Raw genomic sequence first — 15,086 nt, 5'->3', positions numbered from 1 at the left:
AGATTATTAACAGGATTGAAATACAGATATTCATTGGGACCATATGATAGTGCCACAACACCCAGTAGGCAGAGAGAGGCAATATTAGGGTTATAACGAGCACAGCACTAACCCCAATGCTTCTTGGAATCCTTGGACTTTTCCCGCAAAGGTGACTCGCTGCTCTCCTCTTCTCCGCCACTGCCATCGACCTCGTCAAAGTTTCCACCAAATTTCACCACACTGAGAAACACCTCATCCCGGTTTCCTGGCTCACTGCTCTGGAGTGACACGTGCAACAGTCGTTTATAAGACATGGTCAGTAAAGTTAATGAGCTTTTAATTTGAAGTCTCCATGAATGAGCTGTGTTCAACGACACATTAAGCCATTATTAAGCCATTATATAAGGGAATGTCCCTTCGGTAAAGCTGAATGGTGGTGACACAAAACTAGGATTTCAATGACACTGCCATGCAGAAAAATTGGTGGCCACCACCTCACACATTTCACAAATGAGGAGTGTCTTGGAAAAAAACTTGGCAATCCACATATATATGCAAACATTATATAGGTGAGCCATGCTGACAATCCACTTTTGATAGTTGTTTTTGTAGTATTACCCTACAGATGGCCAAACAATGACTGCATTCATTCATTTACTTTGGCCATTTAATCCATCTACTCTCAACATAACACTACTTTCTGGACAATGAGCTCTTGTGTGCTACAAAGTCTCTCCAGAACACTCCTCAAATGATATCACTGCATGACATAATTTCCAATGCAATGATGCAATCGCTCAAACATATTGGTTGTAAATATTGTTAAACTGAAACTGGTGTAGGTAGAATCATGTAGTGATAATGACAAAGTACAAGGTCTTTCTCATAACAAGCTTACCTCAGGTAAACACTATCATACACTGATGTCAATACACAGCGTTGTGAAAACCTGTAACACTGCCCAATCCGAGCCGAGTATGTGTGTGTATGCAATGGCACCCTATGCAGCTCTACAACACTGAAATTGTGATCTTTTAAATATTAATTGATTAGAAGTGTATACATGTGAGGTGTCCACGTTATTTCAAGGGGTCAGAGCGTTAAACAAGCACTGCTGAGATTCTACATTAAAATCTCAGCAGCGCCCCGTAAATAGACCAAAGCTGGAAGAACCCGATGAGCTATCAAGCTCTCCTTCATCGGTGTCGAGCCCAAGATGGAGCCCAAGATGGGGTCAGCTGTATGTATGTATGCATGTTTCACACCGTACGTAGCCAACCGCGCTAATCGCCAAGTAAAATTAGTTGGTCTGAGCCTGGTTAATAATCGATGAGCAAAAAATACAAAGCAAAAAGACAAAATTTTGGTTTGACAATATGGTCAAATTTCGGCTGTCAAAAAACAATGGTTTTACCAACATTTAATACATACTCTGCGAAGATTATAATTAAACGGTGTGCCTTTTGTGAGATTCTCTGTCACAGGGTGACGCATTCCTATGCTGTTCATAGAACTGTTCAATACCGTGTGGCCCTCAGTTGTACATGTTTTTTTACCTTGCATTGCACATGGCAAGTAAACAATGTCAATAGAAAATATGGGAAGGGTATTATTACAGGTCTTCTGCATTGCTGATAGACCTTCAAAGCAAGTGCTGTATCAATAACAATAATAAGTATATGCTTTGGTGGCAACAGCATCAGCAACATAACTAATATTTGTCGAATGATGCAAAGGAGGATGTTGAGGAGCATTGGTTTGAGAAAATCAGGACACGAAGAGATCTGTGTAGAGAACACTCGGCATTTCTGCAACTACATTTCAATGTAATCAATGACATAAAATGAATGCAAGTGGCCAAGTGGCAGGCTGTGGGCACTGACCAGTTTTTGTATGACGCTCCTTATGGCTTGAAACCACTCATTGATAATGGCATCATTATCCGATTGCAGAAGGAACTCATGATATCCCGTCCCCGCTTGGATCTATGGAAAACCATAACAAGAGAACAAGAGAATTGCTGAATTTTTATTTAAAGCTTTCGTGACTGCAGGGATTCATATTATTGGTTCTTTCGGTAAAGTCACGTAGAAGGGAAATAATAAAATAATAAAAATATCAAACAACTAAATTATCACGACGTTTCGATTGCAACACAAGTAATCATCACCAGGTGTGAAAACCACAGCAAGAAAATTAGAAAAAAGTGGCCACTTTTTTCAAATTTACTTTTTGCTTTGTATTTTTGAAATGATGATGATTGCTTGTGTTGCAATCTAAACGTCATGAGAATTGTATTGTTTTATATTTTTATTATTTTATTGTTTCCCTTCTACGTGAATTTACCGAAAGAACTAATAATAAGATAATTGCTGGTTTACGGCAATACGAGCTATGAAGTGTCACAACACCAACATAACAATCAAAGTTTGCAGCAAAATTTCAAAACCGGACACGAAGCGCCATTTGTTCCGTAAAGACCCGGCCTCGTTTCTTTCTTTCCGTGAAGCCAGTTGCCATTGCTGCATCAGGATGCGACCAAGAGCACGAGATGCACAGTCAATAAGGTGACCCCCCCCACCCCACGTGTAACGTCACCAAGCTGGGTGGGGTGCAGCACCAAGCCAGCTGTCGCGAAACCCCGATGGCTATTTTGTGCCCGAGGCTCAGCTCGATGGCAACGAGGTTCCGCCTACAAACCTGAAAGACATTCTTCTTGCTCGACTTGTCCCGGGCCCACTCCACGTGGGCTCCACGTAGCTCCACCGAGCCCTCGGGCTTGCTCTGTGCCGAGCCCGGTTTCTGGAATACAGAAATGGTCCACGACGCGCGTTACGGGCGGCAGTGCGGTAATACAAAACATAATGTTGCGCGTAGTTAAATGATCCTATGAAGTTGTTATATGCTATCTGCCCTTGATTATACCCCTCGTAACGGATTATGATTCTGTTGTTAAGTGGCACACAATGTCCAAGATGATTATTAATATTCCCAAGCGACACACGCTTATTATCACTTAAGGAAGTATACCTAGCAGAGTAAAATAAAGTTTATTGATATTATTTCATTATTTTGACCGAGATACATCGATGTTCAAACATTATTAAGGTAACAACAATTGGCCAATGTTATATATTTATTTTACAAATAGTTACAGGTATTTTAGGTGGTTATAGTGATTTTCATAAGGGTGGACAAGACCGAGTTTTATTTACCAAGTATGCGGAGAACAATGCATTAAAGAGAAGCGCACACATTTACCATGAGTATCAAGTTGCCTCGCATGAGCAATAGGCAACACTAACGGTAACAGGGATGTAAATCCACATTTATGGGAGAGGCAACAGGGTTAATATCGCTGCAGTCAATTAAAATTAAATGCACATATCCACACTTGCCAGGTTTGAACTACATCCGCTTTAATGTGCACAGGGTTCATTAAATTTGTGAGCATGGTCGTATATCCAATTATAAACGCAGAATAAAACTCAAGGTGTGTGGGAGTCACATTTATTTAATTCAATAACAATGCTCTCGGGTAAAAAAAACTACGTTGGTAATTACAAACTTTCACGTCATACGTCGCAGTCTCAAAAGCAAAATCTCTACATATAGTTTATGTAAACTATATGTAATATGTAATAATTGCAATTACTTCTCAATTAGCATAACGTGCATGTTCAGCTGCAAACCATTGACACCAGCTAGATGCATGTTGATGCTAAAGATTAATTGATTCACCGTGAACTTGACAAAACTGCACTCTCAGTAGTATTATGCACACTCTTTAAGCTGTTTAATGCAAGCATGTTACTTGTGAAAATAAACCATCAGAGCAATATTAAAAATGTTACAATTCACAAAAAGGTGCAGGATGGTTTACTTCCATTTGCAGGGTCCTACATTGAGGCGTAGCCAATATTGTCTCAGCGTACACATACACACCTACACCACATTGACACTGCACCTCAAGCAGATGCCTGTGATTCTTCATCAGGATGCAATGCATGATGACAACTGGATATTGCCAGTGACCCCATACGTCACGTGATGCAGCCACACTAAATTTTCCATTGAGTCAAACAGAAGCAAGGCTGCATTTTTGCTTCAATCTTGCAATTTATCCACAGTAGAGATGTTGTATATTTGTGGCACAAAAACATGTTTAAAGGCATTCCTTTCAATGGAAAGGATCCACACCAAGGGATAGACTGCCATCTTTTGCAAGAGATCGGCATCAGAGATGATACACTCTGCATGGCCAATTAATACATATCCCACGGATTCAAAGATGCCAAAGGAATCAGCCTCAGGTTTTGCAGTCGTGTTTATGATGGTAATTCGGCAATTAGTCACCAATCATGTGCACAGACGACAGTTCAACCACACAGAACATCGTGTAAAAGTGCACTTCACGCGCGCCAGTTATACAATTATTTTCATTAACTTTCAGTGGGAGAATTGTCGGCATTCTGTAAGCAAGACACATTGCTATGCATTAACGCGACATCACAACCTTGCATTATCGGCCTCTTTTGAAAGTGCAAATTGTGCTCGAGTGTGCAATGTTTTAAACAAAACAAAAAAATGTGTTCCTAGGCACAATGTTTAGAGAAGAAAAATTATACTCAAGAGGAAGAATATAAAACAAGCATCAATGTGTACATTCGCTTGCGCATGTTTGTACGTTGTGTTATGTTTTAATAATGATAGAGCTGAATGTGGCTTGCTGCTACAGTGCAAAATTCAAAATCTTGACAATGAGGATGAGCCGATGAAGGATCTAAAACACACATGAGAGTAAAGAAAAGACATGAAGCCCATAATACACTGTTTTAAAAAACTCTGTAATTGTGCATCATACACTTCAAAACATCTCCTTTTACAGCAGCATCTGTGGCCAGTATAGATAACATTAGAAAAAAAATGCTGTACACGATGGTATGGAACGCACCGATTTTTCGATGTCTGTTTTTTGTTGTTATGTTTCACGTGCATTGTTTATATTCTTATGGCGTTCATTCTATCTGCGTCATGAGGAGTTAATTCTCATCGGCTTCTGGAAAATTGTTTGTTTAACTGCCTTAAATGTTGTTGTGCCTAGTCCATTTGGGTCCTCTGAGCTGACATGGCTCGTTTTCCACATAACTGCCCCTCAGTGCAATGCAGCAGGACAAAACTATCCGTGATACAACACTGAAGCGATTACAATAGTGATACCAATATAGAAGCGCTCAGTTGTTTGGCGTTTACTCAAAATACTTGTCACAGTTATAGCTGCATGTGCCGGTGTTCTATTACGGGTGACATACAGATGCACAAACAAAAGAGGCCGATATCAAGTAGTAAGCGGAGCAGCATAGGCAGCCAACAACACTGGCCGATTGTATGTACGTTAGTAAGATAATAGAAATAGTTTACGATTAAACACGTTTGAAAGGTTAACAGATCCTATTCAACAGTGCCCAGCCACACGGTATGGATGGCGAAGCGAGTGAAAACGCGAGTCTATGTTTTACACGCGTGACAGCTCGGTGAATCTTTGTCGAGCCCTTCCAAGCGGCGACCAGGCTCAGTAGCATGTTGGACACCACACTCTGCCGGGTAGAGAGATCGAGACCAATAGAGGATGGGAGTAAGGTTACAGTAGAAGATGCAGATAGAATAGCGGATTGTGGAATAAACCGGTTCGCTAGATTTCATCGTTCAAAATAAATTAATTCGACTGCACGTTATAGATGTGTCGGCAAGGCTTTTAAGTGAAGAGTTTACAAAGCTGTTATTCCTCATTAACTTCACATCACATGGTGGGAGGAGAGAAATGCTGCTCTAAATTCCTCCAAAGCACCTTTACCACACACACCCTATCACCTTCCATTTACCACACAGACCCTATCACCTCCCTCCCTTAACCACACACATCCAATCCCCTCCCTGAAACGGCACCACGTGCATACATTTACATATGTTCCAGAGAAAGTAAAACAGAGGTCCTTCTTTTAAAACTTTTGAAAGAAGAGGTTGAAAATCATATGCATTTGCGGTCACAAAAATATTTTCCTGCTGCATAGCAGGGCATTTGAATAAGATGAAACATAAACGGGGCCAAAACCGAACGGCAGTCGGGTTTGTGAGCACAGGAGGGAGCTGTTCATGTAAACAAAGGGATTATGCAAATTTTCAAAAGCAGAACCATTATTTTCGCTGTTGAAATGCTGTGTTTTTAGATATGTGATTTGGATAATGATCATGTCACCACCAGACCTAATTAAAAGCCTGCTCCCAGACAGAAATACTATCTGTTCAATCCAAACAATAACTTTCAGCGAAGGAAAAAGAAAAACATATCTGCTAAAAATGGAGATCAGGTTTATTCTCATGTTTCCCCAACATGTTTCACTAACCTACTTTTGAAAGTCACTCTGGTCTTGACACTCAAATCCTTAGGCTTGGTTTATTGAATTGAAAACGCCCGTCCCTGAGAGAACGCTAAAATAAAATTGTGCCCGATGATCAGTCGGCGATAAGACTTACCCAGCTGGCAGCAGTTTGTGCTTTTGGCTCCTTGTGGAAAACCAGACTGCTTCCACTCAGCACCACCCATGAGGGAGCCCAATTCTTCCTGAAAAATCACATTTATGGTCACTGTCAGTACAGTAGCATTCAGTATTGAGTACAGTTGGATTGCGAGCATAATTCGTTCCGGATACATGTTTGTAATCCAAAGCACTCGTATATCAGTTGTGATCACGTGACTCTCGGCAGACAAAGCGTATACGTACTACTCGTATTGCAAGACCTCGCTCGTTTATCAAATTCATATTTATTTAAAAAAAATTTGCTCGTCTTGCAAAACACTTGCAGACCAAGTTACTCGCAATCCAAGGTTTTACTGTACATCATAGCATTGCACTAGTCAAGAATTTGCCCCCACGAATGTACTTGTTGACGTAAACATTATACATCTCCACATAAGCCCGTACATATCAGATTATTATTCATTATCAGAAACTATTTATCCTGGAGAAATCTGATAGGCTATGAAGTTATTGTTTACAGATGTCCAGGAGGTACGGGTCAGAAAGTTACAATAACAAACAATACAAAAAAAACGATAGGATTGCAAAGTATAGGAAAGGTAAGCAAATCACTAAATATAAACAGATGAAAACTAACTTATTTTTAATTTTACCAGGGAAAGCCCACTGAGCTATTAGTTATTTTTCAGAAGCGTCCTGGCCACAAATGATAGTTCAACGAAGTGGCTTATCACGTGATCATTTATATCAACCAAATAATAAAATATATACATATTCTTGGTTCTTTCGGTGAAGTCACGTAGAAGGGGAAACAATAAAATAATAATAAAAATATAAAACAATAAAATTCTCACGACGTTTTTTTTTCTTGCTGTGGGTTTCACACCTGATGACGATTGCTTGTGTTGCAATCGAAACGTCGTGAGAATTTGATTGTTTTAAATGTTTTTTATTTTGTTTCCCTTCTATGTGACTTTACCGAAAGAACCAAGAATATGAATCCCTGCAGTCACGAAAGCTTTAAATCAAAATTCAAATCTATACAGTTAAGGCACCAGCCATTGACTGGTGTCACCTCTGATATCAGAATCCATAACGAAAATGACAGTTTATTAACATTTCATGCCATGTGATAATAATGTTGAGTTGAACCACAGTAATTTCATACAAATCGTCAAGCAGCATAGTACAATAAGAGCTATTGATAAGTAATGCTAACAATCCATTCCATACACATCTTTCTGACAAAATAATGAGATCCACGTGTTTCATAAGATTTTTGCAATTAAATTCACAATTGCAACATTCACTGTGTTCATGTCAGTAATTTTTTATTTACTGATTTAAAGCATGAAGTGCCTGAATATGGAGTAGTTTTTTAATAGAACACTGGAGGTGGTAGTGCCAATCGTGTTTCAGGCAAGGGGTTGACCTTAGCAAAAACCTAATGAAGTTGCTTTAATTACTTTCAGGGACATGCCACAATTGAAAAAGAAGACATAGCTCTGCATATAAGTTTTAGAGTTCAAACATTTGCTCATCTGTTGTTGAAACCAGTTATTATGCTCAAGAAGGATTTCACGCTAACAGCAGACATGACTCAAAGAAATCGGTATGTCTGTTTGTTTAGACACAACAGTTAGGTAAAACGCTCAAAAAATGTTTGTGTATTATGAAATTATTATATATGTGCATTCAAATGAGTGAGTGGTTTTTGGAAGAGACATTACATCAAAAGTCTGAAACCTCAAATTCAGGTGCCGCAGTAATGCGATGCAGAGAACCCTTGCTCTACACATGAGAATTTTACCTTTTCTTCGTTATGTAAAACAAATTACATAAGCGACTTACCTAAAATACCGATTAAAACAATCACATTAACTAATGCAAAATACAGAAAAAAGCAGCGTCTCCGTGCTCACTCATGTGTTCATAATTACTTTTCTTTGTTGGCAGTCTACAGCAAGTGGTGAAAAACTGACATTCCTCTGGCATGGTACAGTCCATCCAAAGGCAACCACAGCTGGCTCAAAGGTGCTCATTTTACCCACCCTGCCACATTTAAAATGTGTCCATGGATGGAGCAGTGCTGCAGCGGTTAGCGCACTGCGCTATTAACCCACCCCGATTCCCAGCCGCAACTGACAACAGTAGCAATTGGTATCCGAGCCAACCCATGCTGTCCAAGTGTGGTGAAGTATGACCCATAAACCCCCTATGACCGACATGGCATAGGGAGGCCTTTATCCAACAGTGGATTCACAAAGAGCTGTTAATTATTATTAAAATGTAACTATAAATGTTCTTCATTAAGGCCTGCAGTGTGTCAGCATTTGTCTTATGCCCATGTATCTACCAATTGAGATGTTCTAGTATTTAACATGCAGTGGATAGTATAGTCCAATCAAAACACCGAATACATATTTCATTTGGTTCATTATTCATCTATTCTGAGATGAAACACTCAGTCAATCAACCAAAGGCACCCGAATCTGTTCCCTGACCTACCAGTGAGCCTTCAACACTTCACAGGGCCTCAAAATACACTTAGTTGTTGTTGTACGAACTTCACAATACATACGAATAATTCACAGCTCACAAGCTATTGTGTCAGCAAGAATCAAGTGTAACAACCCAGTACGAACCTGAGCTTCTTGCCAGCCTCCATTATCTTGGTCTTGTTGAGCATTCCAGCTTTGTCCAGGGGCTGTAAGATCACAACAACTTGGTAATTATGATTGAAACAACAAGTAGATAACTTACATATTAATTGAATTTACGTATAAAAAAGTAATATTCCAATGAAACAAAACACAATATAATGGACCTCTTAAAAAGTGTGATTCTTTATTAACACTGCATAAATATGGAAATAAAGTTTGGAAATATTCTCAGCTGTAGTAATCCACAACATTTATTCATTAATGTACACCTTTCTTTGTAATTGAAAATAAAAGGACCACATTAACACTCTCTATGCAAATATATTGCATGCAAATGCTGGACATGTTATTTTTTCCACATCATCTTAAAAATCCTACATGATTAACACAGAAACCACTGCTGGAGAAAAGTGACTCATCTATTTAAAAACCAGACATTTCTATGTTTGAAAAAACTTTGCTTCAAATTGCCAAAGAGGCAGCTGAGAGAATAGCATCCCATTGCACCAGAGGCATGCAAACCAGGCCTGTTTAGGAAAATAAATCCTCCGATGGTTGACGGTCTTGGGTAACTTCACAGTACACCAAACACGAGATGTTGTTCTTTGGGTAAACCAGCATTTGAGGCCGATTCACTTTTAAAATGCATACATTCACTGGGTCGGTCATAGGATTTTGTGTGAAGTCAATTAATTACGTCATTTGTTTGAGGCCCTGGCCAATGAATAGATACTTTTAAAAATACCACATTTATTTTGTAATCAATAAAAGAAAGCACAGAAAATGTTGGTGGTGCTAGAAATGCAATCGTTTTCATACGAGAGCAAGATTTTAGTTTGAGGTCTTTTGGTTGCAGAGTCCATTGAGATAGAGGCATACAAAGTCTCGACCAACGCTTAACAGGTGTACACCTGTGAAGGAGAAACTAAATGCTTACGAAATGTAGATGCTGCATGAAACAAAAACGCATTTATTTTTTACAAACACAATGGGCATGTGATGGAGGCGGCAGCTTGCAATACACTCTTCATAATAAACGTTTTTGGGTTAAATCGCGTTATTTATAAATGTGTTGTAACCCTCCACCACCCGACAAGGCCAATCAGCAAAACAAGTGTCACGTTGACAAAAGACAAATAGTTCACTACTTTAGCCCACCGGTGTGTTGAAGAGTGAATCCACAACATTTACATTTTTTGAGTACGACGTTTCATTGGTAATTACATCCAGCATCATCGGGCAGTTCGCCAGAATGGTGACACTTTTTTTGCCGATTGGCCGTGTCGGTCGTGAAAGCCTACATGTTAAACTGCAATACACTCTCTCTAACGTAACAATAGTATGAACACAAAGTGAACCTGAGCTTCAAATAAAACATGGGAGAATATAATGATAACAATCAAACGGCACTGCATTTCAATTTATGGAAAGCCAAACTAATTTAACTTACTTTTCAGGTTGAAGCGGTTTCAGAGAATGATAAAGCAAGGTGCACTTTCTCTACTTTGACAAATGCTATTCCTCAATTGGTTATGCAAGACTCTCCATATAGTGGCTCTTACTGGTGACAGTGGATTTACAGTTGCTGGTGCAGCCTTGTCCGACAAGTCGTGATCTGAAAGTGTCCTTTTGTGCGGTGTAATCTGCAAAAACACAAATACAAACACAAGGATCCCCTCTGTTTTAGCCTTACAGACCAGAGGGCAGAGTTAAGCTGACAACAACAGCTGCCATTCGCCACTAAGTGGCGGTGACGTCACCACAGTAATTGTGCCAGGCTAGGTGCACTTTGAGTTCCACGGGAAGTGTTGAAGGCTCACTGACTGGAGGTCACGGGACAGACCCAGGTGCCGTGGATTGACTGACCAAGATGACTGGCAGATGAACCATCTGTGCTCCCTACTGTGCCAACAGTTGGCACGGCAGTTGGAAAGGCTGACATCAGATACAAGTGCGCGCGCACAGACGCACACAGACACGAGCGGGTGGGCCTGGTTAACACCATACGCGTCTGTGCTTGTCTCGACAGCGCAGATGTTCACTCAATGCAAAAAGCATTCATTTCAGGCCAAGTCAATCTAGAGGAAGCCCAGGACCGGTTCACATACCATTATTATTACTGGTGTTGTGCAAGGTAAAGAATCACCTAAGGGTGGAGGAATTGTATGGCACTGGATGAACCATTACCCTTCATCGTCCTCCCAAACATAATAGAAACAACCCCCCCTCTCTCTCTCTCTTCCGTATCGTCATACAGATCATTGCAGATTGTTGCGGCAAGTGCTTTCAAGCAAGCACCTTTTAAAACAGGCACATCGTACAACAGGGTGTTGTGGCTAGCAGCACGCCTGGTAGCATTTATCTCCCCTAGTGCTGTTTTTTTTTTATAGAACACAAGATAATAGTTTTGGGCTGAATCAACCAAGAGGAGGCCCAGGACCAGTTCATACATCACAACTCACTGATGTAAGCCATGGTGCGGAATCAAACTCAGATTGCTGGATTCATAGCACAGTGGCACCAATGACTTGCGCCACAGATCCCCCACACACACACATGATAATACATTTTCCACTCAATATCTTTCTGGTGCCATTCAACTATTACGTCATGTTTTTAAAATTGTGTTTTATTGCAATACTTTGAAATTAAATTAGTTACCACTCATTGCATCGGAAATTATCATTGGCACTGATTCAATTACAGTACTTAAATGAAAACGCCCTTCAAATCATGTTTATTGTGTTGCACGAGTATGTGACACCTTAAACACATTACATTTACAGTTTGCTTTCCCCCCATGAATAAATGCTGCATCAGTTCCATCATATATCAAGTGAGATCAGTGCGTATAGCAAGATGCATCATTTTTGTAGCATATTTCCCTCCGCTTTTACACTTTGCTTGGTAAAATGGTCTTTAAATCAGCAGCATGGACACGCTGGCAGGAAATGTGGCAGTTACTCTCAAACTGACATGAAGGTCAAGGAGATTTAGGAGGCTCCAACGATTCTGGATAACTGATGAATTTTAAACAGTTTTGAAGTGGTTACACGCTGTGGAGAAATGCATAAACCAACGCTGTCATTTAAAAAGCAATAAGGGGGCTGTTCAATAAAACAAGAGTTCACAAAATATATACCTAGCTATGCTTGTTAAACAATATTACATGCCCTTTTCCACCTGAACAGCTTGGACTCTTTATAGTTATTGAATAATTATTTGTTATGCCCTGCTTGCTCCTGCGAGAGAAAACAAAACCAACTGTGACTGTATTCTTGTTTCTTTCGGTAAAAATAAAAAAAATGTAGCCGTGTTTTTTCACACCTGTAGATGATTGCTTGTGTTGCAGTCGAAACGTCGTGAGAATTTTATTGTTTTATATTTTTATTATTTGATTGTTTCCCTTCTACGTGACTTTACCGAAAGAATCAAGACTATGAATCGCTGCGGTCACGAAAGCTTTAAATAAAAATTCAGCTGTGGCTGGTGAAACTATATTCATTGAAAGCCACTGCATAATGTGCATCACACATTAAAAGTGCACTGTTCAGTTAATCAGTTCACTACTCATTTGGTTAGCTTTATTACACGTCTCGTTTGAAGGTTTGGGCATGGCATTTATGAAGTGCTTTTAGCTTGTCACAAACATTATCAAACATTCAGCAGAGCAACAGATACATTTTCATGATCACTGGCTGGGAACTGTTCCGTGTGACTGGATTTTGGCCACCTTTGCAATGGAAATAAGTTGATCATTTTTAAGCATCACTCCAAAAGATGCATGTGGCTCAGTTAGGATTTTTTAATATTTATATCTGAAAAATTCCAATGGCCAATGCATTCTCACAAAGGTTAATACAATAGTAAAATAACTTGGCTTAATATGTGGGGATAATGTAGCATTTGTATGATATTTAATCATAGAACAGCACATAAAATTCCTACACCAACAGATCGAGCCATGAGTCAATTCAGCCCAAAATCTACCCTCTGGGATTGGTAAAATAAGAACCACTTCGTAGGAAGTCAACAATGGTTACCCTCTCGATAGTACTGTTAGTTGAGATGAGCATCAGCTAATTTTCACTCGAGTAAAAGGGACACATCAACTTTACAATATATTGTAGACAGCAATTTAACATTAGTGATGAACACTTGAAATCCTTTGCTTCAGTGACTATTATTGAGAGACATATTAACCTCCTTGCATTTACTTTGGATTGTGAGTCAAGAGTCTACCAGTGTGGGCTACAGCTCATAAAATTCGACTGTAAATTCATGAAAAAATTATTAATCAACTTAGAACATTTAATTAAATGAATATTTATTTTTTAATAATACAAGAGTCACGTGTCTCCCAGAATTAGCCATTGCCAAGTTCAAGAAAGCGCTTCTCACAACTCTGCACAACTCAGAACAGCGTGCCCATGCTCCCCCACATACCTTTGGTTCATCTGGAATGAACACCGACTTGGCTAGGATGGCCCTGTCCAGACCGCTTTGCCGCACGCGCCAGTTGACTGCCGTCACCGTGCCCTGCTCTGTCAGCACGAGCTGAGGCTTGTCAGGCCCGCCGGGCCGTAGTGTCGCCACCAGAGAAGTCGCGGCCAACGCCGAGGTGGTGCTGCCGATGCCGCTGCTGCTGCTGCTGCTGCCGCCGGCTCCGGTGCCAAACTGCCTGTCGGACGAGCCGACAGAGGCGCGTGGTAGCGTGGCCATGCCAAAGCTGCTGAGTGCGGGTTTCACATCCTGCGTCATGGCTGCAGACGACGAGGATAAGAAGGAGGAGGACGATGAGGTGCCCGTGCCGCGGGGGAGCGTGCTGCTGTGGAGGGACCGCTCCGAGGGGTGCGATGCACGAGGGAGGGTTCCGGCCCTGGGCTCTTCGGGGGGAGGGGGAGACTCCAGCTGTTTGTGGCCGAGCGGGAGGAATGGGGGGAGATGACAATTAAAAGTATAAAAAACAAATCACATTCGTTGGAAGCACATGTGAACTTTAGTGCTGAATATATCCGTCAACAAAGTTCAGTCACCGGTGACATCATGAGTGTATGAAAAATTATCAAGCGTGACGACGTCTACTACAAATAATCAAATTAACTTGTCTGAATGAAGACCCAAACTAATTTACTTTAACGTTATTAGAGACAGCATTGCCCTGAGGAAGACCAAGAAAAACTCCAGTGGACAGCGGAATTGATGTAGAAAAGTGGTATTTGGCCAAATGTGTACATAAAATATTTACCGAGTTCGCCGATTGGCTCACCAGATAATATTGTGGTGGGGTGGAGGAGGGGGCAATTGTGCACCCCTTACACCAACATTCAATAACTGAGAGTAGATTAAATGATTGACCTCTTTATTCCACTAGACTAAGAGAATTACAACATGAAATCTGTGTATGAAGACTTAACTAATATTCCACAGGTTTTCATTGACTAGGCTAAGACTATGACTCAAAAATATAAAAAAAAATGCTGGCTACACTAACAATGGTTTGAAGCAGCTGGGTGGCCCAGGCAGCCTATGTTACACTTGTACCAAGGCACTCGGTCAGTCCCGCTGCCCGATTGTGAGTCAATTGCTCAGCCATGCTGTCACCCAGCCAAATAAAATTCCTACTGCTACCGTGATGTTTATTCAAAGACACCAGAAATTACTGTTTGAGTCAATTCACCAAAACAAGCTAGTGCAAACCATTGTCAAATCCCCATTTTAAATATATATTTACATAAATTCATAATAATAATACATAAGGCCTACTTTCGGTTATTGGGGTCACTTGACCATACTTCACAATGTGGATTGGGGCACAGAACTTGTTCAGATATAACTCATCACTGATGTGAGCCACGGTTGTTATTCTGATTCTAACTTCCAAGTATAAAGGGAATCACAC

The 15,086-nt window shown here is 40.4% G+C and overlaps 1 protein-coding gene across 4 annotated transcripts in view; it reads right to left on the bottom strand.

Annotated features, from left to right (window-relative positions):
• The window catches only part of LOC144943680 (rho GTPase-activating protein 15-like), an 81,314-nt gene that overhangs the window by 13,407 nt on the left and 52,821 nt on the right, over positions 1-15,086 (bottom strand). For all 4 annotated transcript variants that reach the window (XM_078871404.1, XM_078871414.1, XM_078871433.1 and 1 more), the window contains 7 exons: positions 13,631-14,095; positions 10,747-10,827; positions 9,167-9,228; positions 6,517-6,604; positions 2,683-2,784; positions 1,866-1,967; positions 113-260 (listed from right to left, as the gene is read on the bottom strand). In XM_078871404.1, coding sequence (XP_078727530.1) covers positions 113-260; positions 1,866-1,967; positions 2,683-2,784; positions 6,517-6,604; positions 9,167-9,228; positions 10,747-10,827; positions 13,631-14,095 — 1,048 coding nt within the window. The remainder of the gene's footprint in view (positions 1-112; positions 261-1,865; positions 1,968-2,682; positions 2,785-6,516; positions 6,605-9,166; positions 9,229-10,746; positions 10,828-13,630; positions 14,096-15,086) is intronic.

The sequence above is a fragment of the Lampetra fluviatilis genome, chromosome 2 (assembly GCF_964198595.1).
Source record: "Lampetra fluviatilis chromosome 2, kcLamFluv1.1, whole genome shotgun sequence".
NCBI lineage: Eukaryota > Metazoa > Chordata > Hyperoartia > Petromyzontiformes > Petromyzontidae > Lampetra > Lampetra fluviatilis.
This window is presented reverse-complemented; position numbering and strand designations above follow the sequence as displayed.